Source organism: Amphiura filiformis, chromosome 1 (genome assembly GCF_039555335.1).
Source record: "Amphiura filiformis chromosome 1, Afil_fr2py, whole genome shotgun sequence".
Classification (NCBI taxonomy): domain Eukaryota; kingdom Metazoa; phylum Echinodermata; class Ophiuroidea; order Amphilepidida; family Amphiuridae; genus Amphiura; species Amphiura filiformis.
The window spans coordinates 69,534,595-69,560,864 of NC_092628.1; the positions used below are offsets into that span (position 1 = coordinate 69,534,595).

Sequence of the window (26,270 nt, forward strand, 5' to 3'; positions counted from 1 at the left end):
ACAAATATGTCAAAAGTGTCATGGCTGAGCAGGAAATCAAATGGAAATCCTGTAAAGGATAACAAAAACACTGATTGGTAAAACATTTTTTATGTGCCATAATTTTGTGAAATCCTGAAGTATAGATGCAAATGGACATAAATTCTCTGAAACATGCTTTAAATAAACTGTCCTAAGGTTATTCCTTGTAAGCAGCGCTCATTTCATTTTTGGGAGCAATTTTACTGTACTTTGTTTTATCCAGAAAAATCGCATTTTCAAGCAAAAAAAGATGACAATTTTTAAAGTTTTTTTCTCATATATTTTGTTTACAAGCAATATGAAATCACTATATTCTAGTAAAACCAGTCCCTCATTTTCCTGAAACTTTCACAACTAAAATAACAAAATAAAGAAAAATACACATTTTATCAGGGGCGGATCCAGGAATTGTCAATACGGGGGGCGCCAAGTCACCACCGTTGCCGCGGCGGCTCGCCACTCACACAAATGCAGGCGCCGCTCTGCAAAAATACACAGTCAGGCGCCGCTCTGTAAAAATTAGAGGGGGCGCGCGCTTGGTGCTCCCCCTCTAAATCCGCCCCTGTTTATATTTAGGTTTTCAGTACACCTGCAGGAAACAAACTTGTTATTTTGACCTAATCATTGAGATTGATGGGAGAACTCAAAATCATTGAGATTGATGGGAGAACTCAAAATCCACCATGTTTGCTATTCTCATGGAGTTGAAATATAGTGTGCCTTTAGATTGTTTCACTGAGCACCCGACAACCTTAAATTTTATCAGTGCATACTTGTTTCTGATCCAAGTTTTCTGGTCTAGTTTGTTTGAGCTCAATCTGGAGGAAGACTTTGAAATGGGGAAGCACTTCTATGCATAATCTATGCAAATTCTATAGCACACCCACTTTTGCACACATTCACATCCATTCCCACACCCACTCCCACCCTACCATCACCCTACACACCTATACTTGTAAGGGATGTTAAACCAGGAGATTAATTAAAACACTTAGAAATCATACTATCTAAAATCAATATATGTGACGTGTCATATCAAAAGGAGACACTTTTGGGCAGGAATGTAAATGGAGAAATATCCAAAAATCTGCGGTGGGAGATTTTTTCACAATTGAGTTTGTTGCGAATTTGTGATGTTATTAATGTTAAAAATATTGTCTGGTAGTTTCAGACCGAATATAACTGGCATCTTGTAGTTTTTGAGACATTTTCAAATTAATTCCTATTCTCAACATTGTCAATAATATTTTTAAAGGCCGATATCTCAATTTCCAATTTTATAATACCATAACTTCCGAACTCAATATCTTCGCTTAGGTATGTCCGATTTCATTGGGGGAAACGGCGCTGTGGGGCAAAATATCTCTTTATTTAAGATATGTAAAAACTTCAAAATTGATAACCTGCCCAAAAGTGTCTCCTTTTGACATGACACGTCACATATGTCCTATACCCCCAAAGGAAGGAGGTCAGGTCTAAATTGAACTTTTAATGCTTGCAACCTGATTCGCCAGTGAAGTGGTTACGTAACTCCCTGGTAACTGGATCACACACCTTTTGGAATTGATAGTACATGCCATAGACTTTGTGTTGCGATCATTTTGATCGTGGTGCAGAACTCAAAAGTGTGATCCAGTTGACATAGTGATAATCGGATTACATGTAACACTTCGCTGGCGAATTGTGCCTACAGGAAACAGTGAAGGTTCTATGTTCTGCATGTCCACATTTGAGATTAAAATATCATATGTTGTCATTTGGAGTTGCTTACAAATGCAAGCAACGGTACGGTAAGGCAAGACAATTCATAGAATGAGCCACAGAATTCAGATCCTGTAATAATTAGCTAATTCAAGGTTCACAACCTTCCTGGTGCCTTATCCAGATAAGAATCCTAATTCTTGGTAGCACTGTCTTGATATAGGTTTAATCTATTATCATTTCCTATACATGCAACCATTAACCTTTGTGTCCTCAATGACCTTTGACATTATAGAAATGTATTACTTCCTGCATAGCAGTTGACTTCCTTATTACTTTATCTTCCAATATTGATAAATTAGTGGTCTCCATGGTTACACATGTGGTTAATGTCATATATGACATGCAACCAATGGTCGGCGAAAAGTGGACAGCGGTGGAAACAAAGAAGTCTATGAAGTCAATATTAATACGAATAAAACTACAAAGGAAATGTGAATATAGAGTTAATTGCAATAAAATTATACCAGAAATGGGACGTTAATAGAAAAGAAATGAGAATTGGCATTTTAAAAGTTTTGTTAGATTTGATGGAGGGAAATAAAATCACGTATCCTGCAGGTAAAAATAGAAACAAAGCAAAGAATGGTTAAATTTATTTAAGGGGCTGTGTGATAATTAGACCTTGGGAGAGGGTAAAATTGGGGGAGCAGGTTTTTTGGACACGCCAAAAGGGGTGGAAAGCAATTTTTGACATGTCAAACTGAGACAATAATATCGTCTCAGATGTCAAAAGTGGGGTCAAAAGGGGAGGGGAGAAGCAATTTTGGCACACATTTATAGGACACCTTTTCAATGAGCTTCTCTAAAAATTATGGGAGGCCTTCTCACATTTAAGGTTTGGCAATTGGGTTTGCAAAAATTTGGCATTTGCAAAGTGGGGGGGGGGATGGCAAAGAGTTTTTGGCAAGCCAATGGGGGCCAAGAATATATGGCAGGTAGAAGGGTTCAAGGATGTTTTGTCAGACCAGGGGGAGGCAAGCACTCTTTTGCATGCTGTTTGGAAAAATTTACCCTGGGGCTCATTGCATAGCCCCTAAGTTTTTTATACTTAAATAAGCATGCATTAAGGCCCATGGCAAGAATTGGTTGTAGATCAAAGTTCCAAATTTGCGGTGAGAAGTAGTGTGCAAGAAAAAATTATATTCCCCCCCAAAAAAAAAAAAAGTGGGCAAAACTAACTCCCACACTGGGCTCCCACATCATGCATAATGATTTCTCATAGATGATAAATCAAAATGCTATAGCCTATTAGCCTTTTCGAGATATGGCATACACAATAGGAGGGCAGTCTTCAATATGGGTAAAACCTGGCAAATTCAAAAGACTTGACCCATTTTGTGCAGCGCCATCCTATTGTGTGCACCATATCTCAAAAAGGCTAATTACATTTAACTATTTGATTATTCAGCACCATTATAACCTCAACCTAAGAACCACTAAACCACAATACCCAGAGCTGCACATTACCTTAATATTAAGCACCAAACTTCTTTATATGTTACTCTCTGTAACTTTTCAAATATTTCAAACAATATCCAACCAGAAACCATACATAACCTGAATTACTCATAAATTATTGCCAGTAACAGGAGGAAGCAGGAGGTAGTGAACCATTTGTTTTAAATTGATAGATTACTTCAGTAGAAATAATCAGTGGCAGTGCTTGACACGCAAGCTTTTTGAATAGAACATGCACTGCAGATCAGAGAACTTAAAAGGGGAGTAAAGAACACAATTTGGCTGCTTACAGTCTGATGCATAATGCGACTAAATTAGGAAATCTGTCTTAGTTAAATTTGTCGCACATCGTGACTAAAATAGTGTGGAGTGCCCCAGTGGATAAGCCCAAGGGGGATACTTGAGTTTGGTCTGAGTAGGGATGTGCCGCCTAGATAAAATGGGACCCATTCTAGATCCAAGGCCCAGATTTTAGCCTAAATTTTAAGATTTTTCTTAAATGATTGTATGTTTTGGGAAATTTTGGCTCAACATTCACAAAATTGAGCCAATTTCCCGACAAATTTGAGAAATTTTTTGCATTAATAAGGGGCCATCCTGATTCCAGTATGCAGAAAATGTGACCTATTTCATCGGCACATCCCTGTATAGCCGTTTGTTACTGTGAAAGATATGAAATTAAAATTTGGGATAAATTTGCATGACCCTGACTTGTACTTGATTTCAGAGACAAAGCTTAATACTTGGCATCTCATAGCATGTCAGTTAAAAAGATTTACTTAAGCAGCATCTTGGATTTACAGTACACTCTTAAGTTTATGTGACATACAATGAAATGAAAGTTTATACTGGGTGGATTGTGAAAAAAAGCAACAGATTCAGACTATTGGAAATTTGCATTTAATAAAAATTACTGATCAGTGATGTCCATCTTGAGATGTTAGCAGAGGTCAAAATGAAGCTGGTTGTCTGTCCATATTTCCTCCCCTGTGTGCATGTATATGCCACTGATACATGGAGTGACCATGCACCTGTTAAGAGATATCCTACAAGTGTTAAGGTTGTTCAACTGTGTCTTGCTATCTGTAAGATACAGATGTTAACTACTGATATTGGCAAGTAGATCTGCAAGATAATGACCGAGTTAACATTGACTTCTACTCCCTCGTTCCCAACCTAGTCGACGAATAGGACCTGTTTTTTCTCAGTTACCAACTACTCTCAGGCCAGATTTTGCTGCCCTAGGCAAAGCCTCTCCCTGCCGCCCCGTTTCTTTTCTTTTGCTCAGGTCCCCTTTTCCTTTTCCGCCCTGTTTTCTGTTTCTCTCTTAAATAAGAAAAAAAGGTCCTTCTCATCTATTGGACAGAATCATGTGAGAAATATATACTTATGAACCTTAAACAAGGAAAGAGGCTTTATAGATGCATGGAACATGGAAACACTCAAATAACAACCAACTAGCACATGAGATCAAATTAATGATGCATAACCACAAATGCTTAACCGCAATTCAGCTATCAAGGTTGTCATATAAGATCTTTTAAGGTCTTTTTTCTGCGCCCTCCGAAACTGCCGTCATAACCTCGGGTAAGATGTTTTAATGCTGTATGGTTTACAATGATCAGGTCTACAATGATCAGGGAGGATCTCACAAGAAGCAGAACCAAGTCCAGTAGTCTGTGTTGTGGTCCTTCCTGGTGTCTTGAGGAATCCACACATGGATATGTGTGGAGGGTTGTGTTGTCTGTTGGTATAGTTGGACTTTGTACATGAAGCAGCAACAATGTCCAGTTGACTGATGTGATATTGGCACTTGACCTCAAAGCATCACCTTGATGTACTTTGGTACCTATGGTCATACAGATATTGATTCCGGGATTAGTCCAAACTATGGGCATTTTATTTATTTTAAATATTTTTTCTTACGTATGTTTATTTTTTATTGTAGCGGTCCATAAAGAAGAATAGAAGCCCAAGACCAAGTGAAAGTGGCAGTAATAACAGCTACCCATCTGATACACTCGAGAGGAAACGTAGGCCGGTGCTTCCATGGAATAAAGGTAATTCAACTAATAGAAAGTTATATAAAGACCTTGCAAACCTTTTTTCCTGATACATCCTTGATGCTTACTTAAAAGTAGAATAAAGAATTATACCATCCGAGAGTACTAAAATATGAGAAGAGACACTTCCATCGCAAAACTAAAGACAGTCTCATACCTGGACAGTATAGTCCTGGATCTTCCATATATGCAGTAATGAACCATGCATGATGTAAATAAAGCAAACAATATTAACAACCCTGTCTTTGTACGATCAAATTACATATCCTATTCAAGTTCATTATTATTTAAGAACAATATGTGTTGTACTTACACCAATATCACTGATTATAATTATTCAAAATTAGGAAATGCTGCAATTAGTCTCTTTAACAGAGTATAGTCTCTTCAACAGAGTATGGTCTCTTCTCATTGCATGGCACATATAGTAGACCTTTTTGTGACTCAGCGCCCTCCAAATCCCCATTTCCAAATTAGTATAGGTAGTCTAAACAGAATGTCATGGGCCTGTTACCATTGACCATGATCACCTTAAACTTGTCATTATGTTAACTGTTTCACCTTTAGTGAGTGTAACCCTAAATCTATTTTTGCCCGACAAAGTCCAAATTGAAGTTTTCACCCCCTGGGTTTTCACTTAAAATTTGTTCGTCCGATTTACAATGTCAAAAAATATCTTGCGAGATGAGATGAAAGGCCTGAAGTTTAAACTTAAGGAAACACCTTTAGGTAAGGGAATTACTTGACCACCATAGGGTAACACTGACATTCATGACAGATTTATTTATTATAGGAAATCCTTAATGGGACATGCTTTAGTGTGTTTTATGATATAGCCACTGGTGACAATGATGGTTACTTCATTGTATTTCACCACTAACACTATCATGTTGTTTTTCTTGTTGCTAGTCTTACCAGGAAAAATAAAGAAAAGCAGTGCTGATCTGTCTCAAGATGGTGAGTAAACACAGACAACAGTTTCAAAATGTTCAAGTAGAGGTCAATGGACTTGGCAAGTAATTCAGTGTACTAAAATATATTTGTGTGATGAAATATGTTATTCTATAATGAACTGCCATGTCTAATGTACTATTCCAGTTGAAATCCATACACTCCCCTATGGAAGACATGACTATAGTCTGTATATCTACCTCGAGTCACCGGCACTAGCTTTGAAGTTCAGCATGTGCTGCGCTGGCTTAGCGTAGTTTCTTGCGTGTACATATTCGGGCACGTAAAAGTATGTACACGCACCAAGTAACGCTAAACTAACACAGAACACGCTATACTTCAAAGCTAGTGCCGGTGACTCGATGTAGATATTCAGACTATATAATATAACACACAGGGAGTGTGAATTTGGTTACCTGAATGAGTGACTCCATTTGAAGTTTACACCCCCTGTGTGAAAGATTTAAGGTCATGTCTTCCATGGAGTTCAAATTGAATATCCCAATCTATGCAGTAATTCAATTTGAATCATTTGATTAATTTACTTAAATGTGATAAGAATAATGAGTCAATTGTAGCTAAAGATTGTTTTAGAGATATCGCAAGAAAATTGTTCAAATTCTTTACATTTAATAATTGTTTCCAGCAACAGGGAAATGAATATCTTTTAATAGCACTGCTCATATATTGCATCTCATTAATGGGTAGTCATATCAAATGAAAGAAACAATCAATTTCATTTTGCGTAACAAGTGACTCATTGTGTTAGATCATATCACATTTTTATATTTCACAAAATTTAATTTCAAACAAAATTTGGGCTCGGCTTCCCTTTATAATTTCCAAACATTTCAAGCCTACGCATAGCGCTTTCAATTTGGGTCTAAAGGTTGCATGATGTGTGTAACACTATTCCCCTCTGTGCAACCAAGGAAAATCTGCTTCCACCAATAATAATGAGAAGGGGTGAGTAGTAAAGTGTTCCTCAGTGTGCCAATAATGTTTCCCTGATAGCAGCATCAATGTCATTGCTAGTCAATACTTTGCCCCATATTAGAGGCACCTGTCCCGCTGTATTTGTCATTGATGTTAGCGTCATAATCAAATGATAGGCCTACTTAATTAGGGTGTCACTTTGTGGTATCTCTGAACTGTTTATCCAACCTTGAATTGGAAATGAACTGGATGAAACTGTTCTGTTGATTGTATGGTTATGCCATTACTAGTTAGTGCCTTATACAATATCAGAGCACATGTTCATGAGCATTTGTCTGTAATGTTATCAGTGTACCTGATGGTAGGTATGTTTAATTGGGGGATGTCACTTTGTCGTATGTCAAACATATTTCCACCAACTTTGAATTGGTGAGGATGTGAAGATATCTATTTAGTCATGTTCACATTTTGAGTTACACCCACCGTAAACTTACGCTAACATTGATTAAAAATTCCACAAATCTTTTCGCTACTCCTTCCCCGTGTGTGTTCACACCTAGCCTAATCCTAGCACTATGCCGACCAGTTCCACCAAGCATTCACTTCTGGTCGGCGTAAACATCAGCTACCACTTACGGTGTTTCTGTGACCTTTTTCAACCACGTAATATGTAATGTCTTAGTTATGGCCAACAAAAGGTCAAACTTACACTGGGTGCCAGGAGTAGCAGCATTCACATTGCAACTTACGCCTGGCAGAGGTTACACCCAGCTCGGACGTACGCCTGGTGGAACTTACACTGACCTTCATTGCCACTACTCCTGACAGCGCCTCCTAGCAACTTGCGCTGACCAATTTCCGCCGGGCGTACGTCCGACAATGTGAACACAACTTGTGAACTGTGCCTACAAAGTATGCCATCACATACACCTGTGTGATAGTATTACAACTGATGGTAAGCCTAGTTAATAAGGTGTCAATTTGTGGCATATCAGGTGCACTGTAAGGTAGTACATGGCAGTGGTTATACCCACATAAAATGGCGTAAAAGTATTCAAACATATGTCATGTTGTAACGTTATATGTTAAAGTTGAGTGAATTAGTCACGTTGATACGATCTACATAGTTTTAATGAGGGAAGTAATAACGATTTTAACAGGCATGTGCAATTCATGAAGAAAAGAAAGAATCAAGCCAGATGTTACATATATGTGATTATATCACTCATACATAAATTCTAGACAGTTCATTGGTTGATTACCATTTGCCATTTTTACTATCACCCTCTCCGTGTGATAGTCTTTACCATCATGTGCTCTGGCGTAGTGCGCCTGCGCCAAGCCGTCCGCTGACTCTTGGACTCGCCGATTTAGTTACCGGAGTGGACCCCAAAATGTGAAATATATCACGGCAAAATATGGTGTTATGTTGATGAAAAAATGTATTTCCTACCTTAAATAGTATTTTAGTAATAGAATTTATGCATGAGTGATATAAAACAAATATTAACTGTCTTAAATTAGGTGTAATGGTGAAATATAATCACTCGGTGAAAGATGTATTGTTCCATTCCACTCGCCGTTCCGGCTCGTGGAATGGAACAATCCATCTTTCACCGAGTGATTATATTTCGACCATCACACTCATAGACAGTTAATATTTGTATACTATCCACCACGTCAGCAGAGCTTGTTTTGAAATATGGTTTACTATACTTTTCAAAACACAATAGAAAGCAAAGGATTTCTCAACTTGCAAATAAGTAACAGGGATGTGTAATATATCATTGTAAAGCTTATTTTGAGGAGAATATGCCTGTCCAATATCTCAGAAAGTGGAAATGCCAACATTACAGCCCAAATATACTATAGTTGCTTCATATTGGGGTGTTAGATGAAGTTGACAAATATAAAACAAATGATTATGTAATTTAATTTCAATGTTGTGTTCCATCACTTAGATGATAGCATCAGCAGAACAAGTAACACAAGTGATGCAGCTGAAAACAGTGGAATGGAACTGGGAACACATGGCAAGGTATGTTTAGTGCAACATATCATAATAATAATACTATGCTAATGAACAACAGGGCAAGTCTATCAACAACAAAAGGAATCAAATTTGTAACTTGGTATCAGTCTTAGATCAATGCGCCACCCAGTTTTGATATTGAGAACTTGGAAAAATGCAACTTGATTTGCTAGTCACTCACCATTAAGCTATAAAGAAAGATAGAATGGAAAGGAGCTGAAAATAGATACCAGACTTATTGTGTTGGGGGGGGGGGGGTGGAGGGCAGCAATCATAGCACAGCAATATTTCACAGGGGAGAGTAGCTCAACTACTCAAAAAGAGTTATATAGTCCTATACTGTATCTTTTAGGAAAATAATGCCTTTTAGTGTTTGAAAACAGATATATGCTTGGATTGATTCTTATCATATTTTGTGTTTAATGCATGAACAGAAATAAGTTGATGACAAAATAATACAAGTATTTCTTTTATCCCAACCCTCTTCATTTGCTTATCATTTTGCTACGAAATAAAATCCCATCTCCAAATATTGCCATCTAACCCTGAAAATTGCCATCTTGAAAACAAACCACCATCTCCTCAAAATTTGCCATCATAAAATAATTGTCAACTCTTAAAAAATGCCATCTCCCTGCAATAAATCTTGAAAAATAAAAAATTCCATTACAAATCACCATTTTACTGCATGAAATGACATCTCAGACTAACTCATTCAATTCCCTAACTAGTAGTGAATCGCCACCACCTGATTTTCCATTATTTCAGTACCAAGCTTACAGTACAGCAGTCAGGTTCTTATTCCCAAATAATGACACGGTGACACTACCTGCTAGATCTGGATGCAGTGTTAGAGATGCTATCCTGCCACTATGTGAGGCAAGACAATTACCAGTCCAGGCACTGGAAATATTCCAGGCCGAATCTAAAGAGGTAAGAATATAATACACTGTGGGTTGTAGAAAAAGATACTATGAGTGAGGAAAGGATTGGTCCAGGGAAGTGTCAAGGGTTGGTTGTTGTGTAAATCTGATTGGACGTATATTGAGACCACAGAATTAGAGAAGGAGAACCGGGACTCCCTATACTGCCACGTACAATCGCGCTGTCAGCTATGGTGAGAAAATTGGGGGTATTCGGGTCCTTGCCAATGGTGCGCGGAGACGAACGAAAACAATTCTGTGTCATCATTAGCGTCTTGGTATCGCGTGCAGGTCGCATCTCTGTGCATCTCTCAAATGCGCCCATCATCCATGTCAAGCGCATTCCGAGGGAAAACCGAATACCCCCAATTTTTGCTCCATGCCTGTATCAAGATGTAGGTCGAGTCCCGGTTCTCTGTCTCTAATTCTGTGACCAAATTAGAGGCAGTATTAAATAGTGCATGCTTTTTAACATTTAATTAACATTGCCTTGTAGCATGCCAATTAACACAACATACAAGTTTGGTGAAAAGATCCTAAGAAGGAGCCACTGGTGATGTAGAATGTGGATTATTCCCTGAAGTACAAAGTAACTCGCACAACATCAGTGCTAAACTAACTTGACAGATTGCAAATTTTAATAATCTAGGTCATGAGTGCATATTTACTACACTCTAAGAGTATATTAGTATGTTATAAGGAACTTTGGACTAAGGTATAGGATTAATTCATCACTGTGTAATATGGATGCTTACTAGTACCAACTCCTTTGGTTACTTGCACCTGTCATAAATAAATAGATGTTGATAGAATAATACTGTACATAATGTTTTTATATCAATGTGGAAATGGGGTCCTGATTGACTGATAAAACATGATCAATTCCTGGATCAGTTTCCAATTTGACAAAAACATGCACAGCATCAGGATATGCTAAATCTATCATGAATCTCTAAAATTCTTCATAAATTCCACACAAAGATTAGGTTTAGGCATAGGTGTTTTGTTAGCTTGTGGAATGTAAGGACGCTTGCATGCTTCATCTTCTGCATATGGCAAGACTTTGCTATACTAATCCATGATAGTGATAGATAAGTGAACTATATTCATCAGTGTCAATGGGTGCATGATGATATCATCAATGAAATAGCTGCTGCTTGTTAATGATTCATGTCAACAATTCTTGAAGACATGAATTGGCAAACAGTTCCTGTTATCTTTTTCAAAAAAAATGTAATGACATTTTTTTTATAGCAGCTATTTTGTTATGGGTATACATCAAACAACAAAGATGGTTGAGGCCATTCATTGTTTGCATGCTCACTGTATGTTACAATCCCCAATCAGAGACAGTTTACTACAATTCAGCATATAAAGTGAGTGCAGGGAAATTATGCCATTTCATCCAATTTGATTTCAAATATGTCTAGACAGTGCAGTTTATGCTCCAAATTTACTTTTGGAAGGAAAATATTCAAAATGAGGTTGCAAAATTACAACCTCATTACAGATTATCCTTCTGATGCACTTCTTGTTGCACCAGAGGATGTTTAAAGACATTCCCACAACCCAATGGGGTTTCTGACCTTGTATGTCTGGCTTTTGTACACATGTGGTACAGTTGATCATGCCTTGCGTTGAGATTGTGTGCAAATATCTGGTGTTTTCATCCTAATATTTAACATTCAAAACATCGAGACTTAGGAATAAAATTAATGCAGTGGGACAATATGAATGTTTCCTGGAAGAAAATCAAATATCAGTCCTAAGTCTCAACTATTAGCTCGTTGGCTGCAGTTTTAAAATTACCATTTTGTGTGTGTGGCAATGGGGACTTTGCCTTTAAAATTAGGTTATATTGATCAAATTTCCCAATCATAGTGCATTGTAGGAATGCCTTTAAGCCTCCTCTGTTGTTGCACTGTCAAATGGCATTACCTCTCTATGGGGTGCAAAGTTTCGGCTGAAGTTATATTGAAAAATTAATTTTAGGCCTGATGTGTCCCACAAAATGAGCAAGTTTAGAAATGAGCTATGTATAAGCTAACTAGATCTTGAAACTGGAAAATACAAGTGAAAACTTGGAAGTTCCATTCCTAAGAATGTGTTCATTAATGTCTTCTGCCCAATTAACTCTTAACATGTAGTAATAGCCAGATGTCTTCCTTAACACAATTATAACCGATACCTCAATATATGTATGTAATTTATTTGCATCTTATATAAACAAAGCCCAAGCAATCAAAGCGTCCTATATGGAAAAGGAAGATATCATCATCAGCCAATTCTTCAGCATCGGATGACAACATTAAGAATGTTAGTTGGTATCGTTGGTAGTAGAATTAGTCGCTGTTGTATGTCACCCTAACCCTAGACTATCAATTATCCATCATGTACTTCAACCATTATAAGAATTAAACAGAATACTGGCAATAAAATGTGCAAGTCACTTTCTATATTCTGATACATAGACCTTTTTTGTTAAGGATTACATTGATGATATGATAAAACATTTTATCAGACACCAGGGAAGACCTACTTACATTAAAACATGTGTACTCAGCTTGTATGTGTCTTTCCTGTCACAACGTCTGTCTGATGCATGACAAAATGTTATCAACTCAGATGTAATATATAGCCATGTCAGCGCACATTTTATTCCCAGTGGTAATTTAATTTCAAAACTAAATAGATACCTAACTTTGATATACTCTTTCATACTAGATGTTTGTGATTCATACTGTAGCTATTTATGGCATAAGGTTTACAATACTTGTGTGTTTGCACCAGCTCTGTCTTCATTTACCAGTTATTTGCTTAGATGTCAAGAGCAGTTAGCCGGCTATCCCAATCCTCTATGTAATAGTATTGTCAGCTAAACATGTGTCATGATTTGGAATGTAATGGTTGGCAAAAGAAATGTTCTTTGTGATAATTTAGAAACACAAATAGTGTGATGTTTGTTATAATGTATTACATCTGACCAGATTTAAATTTCTGCTTTCCTGGTGTTTTGGTCCTTTACTTTAGTCAAATGTTAAACTTACATCATCACATTTTACCTAGGTGTTCTTTACTTTCAAATATGAAGAGTTCAAGTAATATCATTTTGTTGAAATAGCATCAACAAATTGCAAACTATTGCAGATGCTGAATCAAAACATCAGCACTTTGGCCTGCAGTATACAGACATGAGAACTTTCCTTTTTTAAAAGGAATTCCTTTTTTTTCGCCCAAATTTCCGCATTTTCATCTTTTTTTTTCAGAATTTTCCTTTTTTTCATTGAAATGTATTCTCATGCCTGAGTGTATGGTGTTATTTCAGTGATCTTTGAAATACACATGAGCATTACAAATTAGGAATTGCATGCTAGTCACCAATGAGTAAATCTGTCTGATCCACTCCCTACAAATCCTCTGCTGTCTATTTTACTGTGTACATCAAGGTAGTACTTTCCTTGTCCCCCACGACTTTGTACATACATTTTTGTAGCAGCAACTTCATCAGTGCTCTGTCTGCAAAACTGGCATCCCTGTATTATTTGTCAGAATTTGATTGCATGAGCAGGTTTCTTCATCTCTTAAATACAATGTTGCATGATGCTATCCAATAGCAAGTGGTTGTTGAGTATTATATCAGTGCAAGTTCAGTAAGTGTGAAGGATCCCATTATCGTTCCAAATAAAAGGGTCATTATTTCGGATTGTAATTTTTCCAATAGTTCATAATTTCTAAAATAATATTTGAAATATTGTAATATTTAAAACAGTTCAAGGCAAGTGGGATGGCAGGAACCTTATTTTCCAATGTTAGCCATTCAACTAAATAACTGCAATGTATTATTTTTAACATTAATACATTGATCTTATAGGAAATGAGTCAAGGAAGCCAATAATTTTATTATAGGTCTTGCAGTTCTTGAGTTGAAGGCCAATAATATATCAAAACTAGTTTTGGGTGTTTCCCCTTCGGAAATTTCATGCACATGGGGCTGAAATGACAGCCCTTATATCAAGCCTTGGGATCTCATCTTTATTTGTCTCATTATGTGAATGCAAACACTGCTAGGCCATGCTCCCCTTTAACCGGCCTTAATTTATAGAAAAAGCTTGTCAGTATAAGAAGCAGTGGCGTCATAGGGGCACCAGGGGCCATGTTTCCCCAATCAACTGCAAAATTTAGAAAATCCCATAGGAAAATTGCCAAAAAATGGCTTGTGCCCCCCAATCAGACCCGGTGACCCCAATCGTGGTCGTTCCCCCCCCCCAATATGATGACCCCCACGCTACACCACTGATTAAGAAGTTGCCATTTTTTTCGCAAGCTGCTTAGAAAAATTTGTTTTCCCATTCATAGCAGGAACATGGTCCATTTTGTATTTTACAGCCAACTGTGTCAGTGTAGTGGCAAGAGTTGCTCCATATTGAAGTCAGCCACAGCATGTACATATCTCGGTCTCAGCATAAGTGTATAATGTACACTCTACATAATGAACTCTCCTGTTCTATCAGTATGTCTAATAGTTGTCACATATTTCACATATTACATAGTTTGACACCATGATCATATGGGACATCAGGTACATCTTAACTGATTCAACCAAACATTCATTATCTCACATGTGCTGTTATAAAAACACATTTGTTGGGTGTTGAAAGATAAGCTCTGTATAATAAAATGCATCATTGACCATATTTTGATTATTTCATGTTGTTACTAAATTTGTATCATGCATTTGTAGGTGTTGGTGAAGGTATTCTCACATCTCATTTCATTATGAATGTTGATATGTGGAAAATGTACTCATTAACTAGATACAGAGTGTGGGATAGGCTTTTACGATGGGAATTCATAACAATTAGTGGCTCTGAAAAGAGCTGTTCACTGAAGACTGCCCCTTGCCTGCTTGTTCTCTGTTGACAAGGGGCAGTCTTCAGTGAACGGCTCTTTTCAGAGCCGGCAGTAGGCATGGGGCGGCCTACATGTCTCATTCTTGGGTACTTTGTCCTGAAGAAGTCAGAGCTACTCCTGACGAAAGCTTGACAGTTCTAAACTTGTCCGGTGGCGAACCCGCTTAAAAATCCACTATAAATACAGATTCTTTAATTCAGTGAGCATTTTGATGAATGTAAGGAAAGACTTATCCAGTTACTTCAAATGAAAAATGGTGAAATATTGGTACTGAGATATTTGATTCAAGTATGCTCAAGAATACCAATGCTGGCGATGATACATATTGGTATGTGCATTTGTATCTGCTGCAGAATCAAAGTCATTTCACAATTTTAAAGCAAATTGGCTGTCCAAAACCCAATTTTTATCTTTATGTTGTTTTTACTTTTTGGTTGTGAGCCTTGCTGCATGATATCTTTCTTTTTAGCATAATTATTTTTGTGACATGTATCGCAAATAGCTTTGTATACCTATGATACTTCCAATTGAGAAAATATGTTTGCTATAGATCTTGATATTTTGAAAATTATTTGACAACCAATGCAACAAGTAGCTAGATGTTTGCAAATTAAAATGCATGACAATGGCCAGTTTCACGCTGAATGAAAGTATATATTCATATTATTAGTGTTCTTATTATGTAATACTTGTCCTTGTTTGCAGTTGGTGGATCTTGAGCAGGAGCTGTCCACTTTGGCAGGTGCTGAGGTTGTCATTGAAAGGAGAATCATATTCAAGTAAGCAATACACTTTATAGTCTTAAGCTTTTGAGAAGAAATTATAGGAAGTGATGTTGATAGATGAAACTATAGTGAATTCATTTAATTATAATGAAGATAATGATATTTTGACATGATTGCATAAAAACAAAGCACATAAAAGTATTTGTGTGTTTGAATTTTCCATAAAATAGGTTTGTCTCTTTGTAAGGGGTATGGTAAATTTATCAGTCTAAACTGGTATTGAACATTATGGCCTGATGAACTCTTCAGTCAATTGTCCCATTGGTTGTTGTCCACCTTCCACCAAACAGAGGCTCAAATGTAAACATTCATTTCAAAATAGATTGATAAGAATCCAAAACTCATTTACATCCTTGCAAATCTGCACATCACATGAATCGCATGTTGCTGGCAGTTAATGTATTTAACACATTTTTCAACTTATTTAGAAGGTAACATTTCTACATGTATAATAAGTTCAAGAATGCACACAGAGGATCCTTTCTCAATTTCTCATTTCAATTTTTTTTGCTTCTGTACAGAATTGAGTTGCCTAATCACAGAGTCATTGGTGTCAAATCAAAACCAACCAAGAAGATCATAGAAGTACTGAGGCCAGTGACTTATAAGTATAAGCTGATGCTGGATTCACTTGTTGTACACCTGGTAGGTACTAGATGATAGAAGTGTTAAGGCCAGTGACTTACAAGTATAAGCTGATGCTGGATTCACTTGTTGTACACCTGGTAGGTACTAGATGATAGAAGTGTTAAGGCCAGTGACTTACAAGTATAAGCTGATGCTGGATTCACTTGTTGTACACCTGGTAGGTACTAGATGATAGAAGTGTTAAAGCCAGTGACTTACAAGTGTAAGCTGATGCTGGATTCACTTGTTGTACACCTGGTAGGTACTAGATGATAGAAGTGTTAAGGCCAGTGACTTACAAGTATAAGCTGATGCTGGATTCACTTGTTGTACACCTGGTAGGTACTAGATGATACAGGGTGTCCCAAAAAAAAGAGGCCCCACATTGCGCCCTCTTTTTCTCCTATTTTTGAAAAGTTGATCAAATATATTTTGGTATGTAAAGAATCTTTAAATCGTTAGCTTTAATAAACCAAAACAATTCTTTCAATCGGCTCACAATTTTTGAAGATATGCCTTCTTTAAGAAATGTACCCGTTTTCACTCTGTCCACGGATGAGGTTTGGCTACATCAAAGATTTAACGAAACACACGGTTAATGACATGGATAGATAATAGCATTAGGCTTGGGAAAGCATTCACTATAAGCGAGGATCACCAGCTAGCTTCAAACATCGTCAGTAACCCGTATTAATGCTGCATTCATGAAGTATCCGGCGCACAAGGATGATGCATAGCATAATTAATGCAATGAGAACTAGGGCTGAAACCTGTATTCGTCATGGAGGCAACCATGTAGAGGGCAGAGCAGCACAGTAAACTCACTTCAAAAGAACGAAAGACAAACTAAACAGCCCTTTTCAGGACTACCTTTTATTCCAAAAAGAGAAATGACTTATGTTGTCAATAAAATGAAAGCAAGAAACAAGAAAAACATAAGTAATTGCAAGTATAGCAAAAGAAGTCCCATCCCACATCAATTTCGCCCAAATTAATGATATATACTTAACAAAATCCATAACCCATAAGCCCACCGATAAAGCCCATTCCCTAAAATAAAGCTGTTATTTTATAAAGTTATCATCGAGGAATGTTTTATATTCATGCATGGTATATGCACTTTTCAATCTTTGAAGTAGCCAAACCTCCTCCGTGGACAGAGTGAAAAACGGATACATTTCTTTAAAAGGACATATCTTCAAAAGTTATGAGCTGATTGAAATAATTGTTTTGGTTTATTAAAGCTAACAATTTAAGGTTTCTTTACATACCAAAATATATTTGATCAACTTTTCAGAAATAGGAGAAAAAGAGGGTGCAATGTGGGGCCTCTTTTTTTTGGGACACCCTGTAGAAGTGTTAAAGCCAGTGACTTACAAGTGTAAGCTGATGCTGGATTCACTTGTTGTACACCTGGTAGGTACTAGATGATAGAAGTGTTAAGGCCAGTGACTTACAAGTGTAAGCTGATGCTGCATTCACTTGTTGTACACCTGGGGTCCATTTCACTAAACTTTTTAACTCTTCGTAACTCAAGTAACCGTTTTTAAAGTTACGAATACCCAATACTAGACGTAACTTTACGAAGTGTCCCTTTAGTAAATTTAGTACCATTCATAGTTTAGTTTAGTGAAAAGTTACATACGATTTCGAGACTTACAAAGCTTTGTAAAGTTTAGTGAAATGGACCCCCAGTAAGTACAAGATCATACAAGTGTTAAGGCCAGTGACTTATAAGTATAAGGTGATGCTGGATTCACTTGTTGTACACCTGGTAAGTACAAGATCATAGAAGTACTGAGGCCTATGACTTACATGTATGAACTGTTGCTGGATTCACTTGTTGTTCAACTGGTAAATACAAGATCATACAGGTGTGAAGTTCTGTTACTTACAAGTATAAGCTAATGCTGGATTCACTTATTGTTCACTTGGTAAGTACAAGAACCATACACAAAAATGTTATATTATTGATTGATATTCATTTCATATAAGTGTCCATTTCTAATTCTGACCCTACAGAATATCCAGGGAAATTTTAATTTATGGATCTTAAGGTAGAGTAAATAATAAGAACAAATTAATTTAGTGTGGAACATATCTCTTCAGGTGTAGGAAGAAGTATGTGGTTGAAAATGATTTTGTTTCTTAGTTATAATGACCTTCAACGTTTCTCCTGTGCCTCTATGTCATGTCACTCTTCACAGTAATGGGAACATTTTTGCAGATACTCAGCTCAACATTTAAATACATGTACATGTGTACAAATTATCATATAGAAAGGCTGGAGAAGTAGTGTGTTGTAAAACAAGTATTATTGTTTGTTGCTCATTTCAGAGTGAGTCTCCTGTACCATTGGATCTGGACATCACTGTAGCCTCATTGGATGGACAAAGAATCCTGATTGAAACTATGGAACAGTATAGCGGTAAGTGGAATGATGCAATGCAATATATGGTACAGTATTATTATTTATATTATTTATATCAGCCTTCTGAGTGGTATAAAAATATGTTTCTTCATAAAAATATGTTTCTTCAAGTACCCGGATGACTACAATATAAAAGAAATATTGTATGTAGTAGATAAAGGTGAAGAAACAGACCATTACCATAGATAATCGGTGTCTTGTTGAGGTATGGTGAGCATGTTGAGTCGCCGAAGGCGAGACTCAAGGGGTCGAGCCTTCCGAAGCGACTAACATGCCTAACCATACCTCAACAAGACAATCGATTATCTATGGTAATGGTCTGTTTTGAACCGCTTATCTTACATATACTGATGAGCCAAAATAAACGAATTTGTTGTTATGGTTTATTCATTTTCCAAAAGACAAACTGGAAAAGCTGATATGATTATCTTGTGTAAGTTTAGGGTTTTCCAAAAATAAAAACACACCGAGACAGTGTAATATTCTTCCCGTGTGTCCTGCGTTTGAGTCTACTGAGTCTTATCTAGTGTCAATTGAAAGTGATTTAATCAAATCAATACAGCATTGATTTTAACCGGAGATTCTATTCAATTCACTTGTGTTCATGTCCCACTCGATTATACATATTCGTAATATTAATAATGAATATGTAAATAGTTCAAAGGTAAAAGTGGGTGTGTTTTACCTAGATATGGCGGTAACTCATTTAACACCATAGAATTTATATTTATCTTTAATATACTTATAGAACAAATGTCCTGAACCAAATCAACGCATATTCCTGGGTACCTTCCTCGACCTTTTTTGGTTGGGGTTAGGCCGCAGATTGTTGTAGTTTTTCTACATCTAGTCTTGTGGCCTGTAATGTACTGCATTTTAGGTGCAAAATATCCTTGGTTGAACTTAATTTGTAAGACCTCATGGCTCTTGTTTTGTTACCTACTTTGTCGGAATCTGCGTTAGTTGGGAGAGGGGGACAAAGGTAGATTGACATCCTCGTCCCTAATTATACAGGCTTTAAGACATAATACAAACTAATTTGCATTATTCAATATAGGTGTTCTTGGTGTCATTCAATACACACAAGTAATGTTTACCATCTTCATTTAAATCTAATATGCATAAACTTGCATAATAATTTATGCTGATCGTGTAAAATATATTAAACTTTGATGCATTTTAAGTTTGTTGAAATGTCCAAAAGTCAAATAATGTGGCCAGTGTTTCTAAATATGAACATGTACTTCTCTTGTTCAAAATTTATTGACCTGACCAAGATTATCTTGACCTGACCAAGATTATCTTGACCTGTCCACATTATCTTGACCTGTCCACATTATCTTGACCTGTCCACATTATCTTGACCTGTCCACATTATCTTGACCTGTCCACATTACTTGATATAATCGACAGTTGACCAGACTTTGAACAAAAGAAATACAATAGATAATGGAACAAAAGAAGAGGGCTAGACGTATATGCACAGATAATGTGCATGTGCATACATGAGCTTAATCAGTTTAAAATTTATTCTTATATAGCTTTATACTTTAGTCAAATCAATCAAATTGAATTCATTTTTCCAAATCAGTCTGACAAAAATGTGTGATACAAGAATAAATGATTTGCACTTGAAGCAAAAATATATTCTTGTATCACACTCAAAATATAGCTTAAAGATAATAAGCTTTGTATTATAAGCTATAATGTTTGATAGAGGGCAGCCTGCATACACCACACATAATCCAGTAGGGTGAAGTGTCCAGATAGAAATGTTATGCAAAGAGAGCAGTATTTCCAGAGGCTGATTGTGGACATTTGGTTCGATAAGTGGGTGTCATTGTTAAAGAGATGCTCTTTTTAACAAAACCATCAATGGTAATTTGGTACAAAAGTGATAGCTTTAATTTTCATAATCATACTCCCTAGATTTGTTGCAATTATTTTTTACCCGCCATACTGAGTTTTTATACTTTTCCTTTTTTGCATTACCTTGATTTCACACAGCTGGGACATACAAACCACAGAATGGTAAAAACAGACTGTTCAAATCAGCATCCATGGATAGTATCATTAGTGGTGCCAAACAAGAAAATGATACAGCAAAGAATGACATCAAAGAGGTAACTATAGATATATATTATTTGCTATAAATGCCAGGGTTGTAAGGGTGTACCTATCCGGTCTAGAGAGAGCAGCCAAGGTGTTGGATTTGCTAGGGCTAATTAGAGTAGTATTTCATGATCTTTACTGAACATGATCTATACTGTTTCATACTTGGATGCACAAAAGAGTTAGACCGGGTCTAAAGTTAGACCTGGTCTAAGTGGAATTTAGTTCCGTCAGGAATGGTCTTTTACTCTTATAGCCTTCCTAGCAAATTCTAAAGATTTGAATGCAATATTTAAAAAATAATACAAAATAACTTTAGCAATTGTAAAGGAAAATGTCCTTTTTCCTGGGACTAAATTCCACTTAGACCAGGTCTAACTTTAGACCTGGTCTAACCCTTTTGTTCATAGTTTTTGCCATATGTCATAAGATAACAAATATTAATTCCCTATGAGATGTGCTGGTTACTGATTCAGTGGTACATACGCATAGGGCATTGCCAGCAGGGCCCAGGTTCATTATAGGTGATAAATGAAGCATATCCCCATTAACAAGTCAGGTTAAAAATGAAAAGTCAGGCTTTCCATATGTGCTCTATATCATATTCATAGCCCATTATGTAGGTACTTAAAACTAATGCAGAATACATTTCACATCCACAGGCTAATAACAATAACACAAACAGAGACAGGACTAAAAGTGCATCATCTCAAGATTCCCAGAATCCACGCAAACATCCTTCATTAGTCAAATCACCTAGCGTGGACCTGAACCCACCTCTAGCTGGTATCAAGAAACGTGGCAATTTGAAGGTGACGGGTACAGAGACAGAAGGTGAGTGGTTCTCAACATTCCATGAAATGAGGAAATTTTATTTCCAGGTTATCAACAGACGAAATCAGTAATAATATTTACAATGATTTGAAAACAGTTGATGTGGTGTATTTCTAATCACTTATTCCCCCTTATAAAGGGAATGTAACAGGATTTTTTTCTTTTTTCAAATTTGGGCTAGCAGTAAATAATTAAAACCGTGTTAAGATTTTAACGGAAAATATAATAAAAACAATCATTTCACTGGCTGTCATTTATGTATGTGTTGACTTGTGCTAAAAACCTTTCTCATAAACATTTAGTTGTTTGCGATTTTGATGTAAGGCTAAAACTATTCTTTGGTTCATCTCAAGTGATGTAGGTGCATATTTTTCTGGTCGCAGTATATCATGAAATTAATTGCAAAGAGCATCCACACACACATACAAGTACAAAGGTGGTTTGTCAGCATGCTTACAGCACAACCCCGACAAAGCATTGACGTCACTACCAAACATGAGGTGAATCAAAGTTTAGTAGTTTTGTACTGCAGAAGAATAAATTAGCATCATTCATTGCAATATACACATTTCCTATAAAATGGGTAGCTATAATTGAAAATGAAATTGATTTACTTTTGCTTATATTATTAAGATTGTATTCAGCTGTGTAGGCAGGTAAAGTAATTGTCAATCTGATACTGTAGGACAAAGAAAACATTTGATAATTTGGTGTCTTTTTACTCCAATTAGATCTGATTGCTCAGCTGTCCAGGGCTAATAGACGCATGGATGATCAGCGTGGGCTTACCATCAAAGATTTGGAGCTACCGGAGTTCCTCAAGGTACCTGAGAATAAAAAGCCGGAAAATAATAATGGTGGCACCAGAGCCAACACATCCTTAGGAGCACCATATGTATATGAAATGCCTGAATTTCTAAAAAGTTATGAGAATAAAAGAACATCTCAAGCAGCAAAAGATTCTACTAAAGAAAGGCGTCCAAAATCTACACCTCCTTCCAAGGAATTCAGTTCGCATTACTCTCAAGGAACCATCCCAACTCATGAAGAGGCTGAAGCGTTATTTGGCTCGGTTGACGGTAGTATACAGCATATGCATTTTAACGATTCAATGATGAATTTGACTGGTCGTGAATCAAGTGGCTATGACGGCAGACCTAATACTAGAATGTCTGGTATCAGCTTTCAGTCATCTACTTCAGATGGTTCATTGAATCGTGCCGAACAATTCAGCCCTACACCGTATCACACCACCTTAGAAAAAGTAACGGAGCTTAGTGGTGATAATTTGGAATGGGATATAAGTGATATCAATGGTAGCATGGATAAAGGTAATAGGACACTTACTGCACCAAATGCAGATGAAACTTTCCTTCCTCCTCCTCCAACTCCAGATCAAATAGAACATACGTTAGAGGAAGCTAACTACTCTCCACCGCCTCCAATGAATCATCATAGAAGTGATGATGATAAGAGGAATCGAACCAGCAACTCCGATCGACAGAATGGAAGCACAATTCCTGGACAGAATCAGAATCAAAATCACAATCACAATGTCCCTGTGTCACATCTGGAGGATCCAATGTTGAGGTATAACACGGACAGATCCTCTGGCCCTCCATCTCCTTCTACTCATGATCTAGTCGTATCGCCTGGATCTGGAGATCAGGATCCATCGTTTGCAGATGGTAGTCAGTTAAGTTCCTCAACTAGTAGTACGGTCACTGAAAACAGTGCACACTTCGGAAATTCATCCTACAGTGGGCACTCAACGTACAGTAGTAATTCATCGCAGAGTCGATCGTCGTCCACATACAACAGACCACCAGCGTATCCAGGTACAAGTGATCAACAATTTAGGCAAGTGCCCCCGTACAGTAGGTCTATGTCAGTCCCACAGGGTGTAAGTAAGCCAAACCCAGGTTTAAGTAAGCCAAACACCGCAAGACCAAGGTATCCCCCACCTCCAATTAAACCAAAACCACCAAGATCTAGCAGACATGGGGCAAGTGGGGGTACCTCTGGGGAAGTCCATCAAAGGGGGAAAGACAGGAATGAGATGACAATAATTGGGAAGGATGGTCGTAAGATGAGGGCTTCGTTCGTCTAAACAATTTGTTCTTCAACTGTTATATATTCAGATTCAGTCAGTATAAATTGATCAAGCTTAAATTTAGTTGTTAGTAAGTAGTTGTTAGTGTGCATATTCACATGGTATATGGGTAACTAATTTTGTATTACGCTTACCAAAACCCTGCTTGCATTTCCCATCCATTTCATTTGCATCCATCATCACTACAGTGCCTTAAGGTCCGTTCATACGCTGCAATTGCTTTAAGGTGCCGTGCGTTGCCACACTGCATCGTAGTGCAAAATACTGCATTGCGGTACCACAAATGCGACGAGTTGCAGTGAGTTGTGGCAAAAAGTAATCGATATATTTGCAATGCACCGCACTGCAAAGCAATTGCGGCATAGTATGAACAGACCTTCTCACCTTGAATCCAGTGACATTGGTTAACATTTCAATAGGGTATATTGCTGATCCATTGATTATCCTTTTCTGGTGCATTGTGGGATAGAAAAGGGGGCAAATCGATCGCTAATTTGCTCCCTTTTCTATCCCACAATGCACCAGAAAAGGATAATTAATGGATCAGCAATATACCCTATGTTCAAATGTTGCAATAAGAACAGTTAACGTAAATGCATATCATCCTTGTTACCAAATGTAACAAGATTGTATAGCTTTATAGTTGCAGCAACACTTAATGTCTCTGATGAGAGGACTCAGAGCAGAGGTTAACTCACTTGTGTTCACTGTTAGCTTTATTTATACAATAAGCATGACAAGAACAAGCTTTGCAGCAGTGTGATTTGACTTGGTAAATAGGTTGGAGGAATGACATAATGACATGAATCTGTCAAATACCAGACTTTGAGCCACCAATACAACATTTTGGCACCCACATTTTCACAATTGTATTTCTGTTTTTATTACTGATGATTATGAATAAGATTTTAGTGATTGCTTGCCTTACTTTAAACAAAAAATATATTGTTAGCGAAGTTGAACTTATTTCCTTGTTTGAAGTCACAGATGCTGCATTGATTCATTTTTGCAATTACACACCCACAGTTTGCTATTGCGTGTAATCAAAAGGTTACTATAATGATTACTTTGGATTTGCACAATCCCAATCCCTTGCTATATGGCAACACATTACAACTGACTGCTAAATTAGATCTACTATGAATAAGAAAACTGAAGTAAAGCAATTTGCTGCCAACTCTGAAAATATTCAATTGCAATATTATTTTCATTATGAGAAAGAAAGTAACAGAAGTATTTTGCTGGTGAACTGTGACACAAAATGTTTTAGTAAACCATAACATGCAGCCATGGGTTGTCTCAATTTATAACATCAATTCAAGTGGATCTGATTTAATCTGGTATACCTTGTATGAAAAACAAACCATTGTATTGTATTACCTACTTATACTTTGTTTGACTTACAGTTGGTGAAAAATGACTCAAAACATCGTGTATTGATATAGAATTGCATGCTTGCAATCAGGCACAGCACCTGTTGCGAATTGTGTAATGCATAACTGGTATGCTTGTGTAAATTTATGCCAATTATAAATCAAACAAAGTATATCTACCTACCTACCTACCTACCTACCCAATAGCATCATGCATTCCTTTACAACCCTCCCAAACTGTACTACTAGATTGTTATCGCAATGTTGAATCAACAAATTTGCTCAATAACCTTGTTGGTTGGTAACAACTTGTTAACATTTTTGTCTGTATTCAGTTTAAGTTACATGCACAATCCAACCCTTTGTATGTGATTGCATTTACCCTTTGTATGACAATATACTTGTTCTGTATCAGCCTTCTAAGATCTTGTAAATTGTACTCAACATCTACCAACCTGTTGTATCTCCAGTATTGTTAATACCATCCCTAAGACCTGTAATTAATGATCAATGTGTTTTATTGAGACAAGTATTCTAAAATTTATAAAGCATAGATAGCATTTTGGGTGAGAATGAACTAGTTTTGAATCAAACTTTTGAACCAAATGTTTTTAAAAAGAACACTCAAAATGGTACAGCAACTTTTTTATTACAGATATATTGTTATTACCAAAAACATTTTAAGAATTTCTAGAAATATTGAAAAACATGACTACCTCAGTGATTTCCATAGCAACCAGTCGCTGTCTTCCAAGTTTAGTTTTTCATTCTATACAAGGGTTGAGATGGTATGCTTTGGAAAGTCACCACATGCCAATGTTGCTTTCAATCATATTTATCATATGTAAGGTTGAATCCAATTGTTTATTCCAACCTTGTCAAGTTCATAGAAAGCAAAAGTGATTTTTTTGTACCAATGATTTGAACAAAATAATT

The 26,270-nt window shown here is 36.8% G+C and overlaps 1 protein-coding gene across 3 annotated transcripts in view; it reads left to right on the forward strand.

The window, feature by feature from the left end:
* LOC140152142 (regulator of G-protein signaling 12-like) overlaps positions 1 to 24,372 on the forward strand; it is a 131,122-nt gene extending 106,750 nt beyond the window's left edge. The window contains exons 8-18 of one of the 3 annotated variants that reach the window (XM_072174442.1): positions 5,192 to 5,303; positions 6,216 to 6,263; positions 9,155 to 9,231; positions 9,931 to 10,158; positions 12,381 to 12,464; positions 15,765 to 15,838; positions 16,366 to 16,489; positions 18,809 to 18,899; positions 20,910 to 21,025; positions 21,677 to 21,848; positions 22,580 to 24,372. In XM_072174442.1, the coding sequence (XP_072030543.1) occupies positions 5,192 to 5,303; positions 6,216 to 6,263; positions 9,155 to 9,231; positions 9,931 to 10,158; positions 12,381 to 12,464; positions 15,765 to 15,838; positions 16,366 to 16,489; positions 18,809 to 18,899; positions 20,910 to 21,025; positions 21,677 to 21,848; positions 22,580 to 23,958 (2,505 nt within the window). In that variant the 3' untranslated portion in view covers positions 23,959 to 24,372. The remainder of the gene's footprint in view (positions 1 to 5,191; positions 5,304 to 6,215; positions 6,264 to 9,154; positions 9,232 to 9,930; positions 10,159 to 12,380; positions 12,465 to 15,764; positions 15,839 to 16,365; positions 16,490 to 18,808; positions 18,900 to 20,909; positions 21,026 to 21,676; positions 21,849 to 22,579) is intronic. The other 2 variants (XM_072174445.1, XM_072174452.1) reach the window with 2 other exon arrangements.
* The last annotated feature ends 1,898 nt before the right edge of the window (positions 24,373 to 26,270 follow it).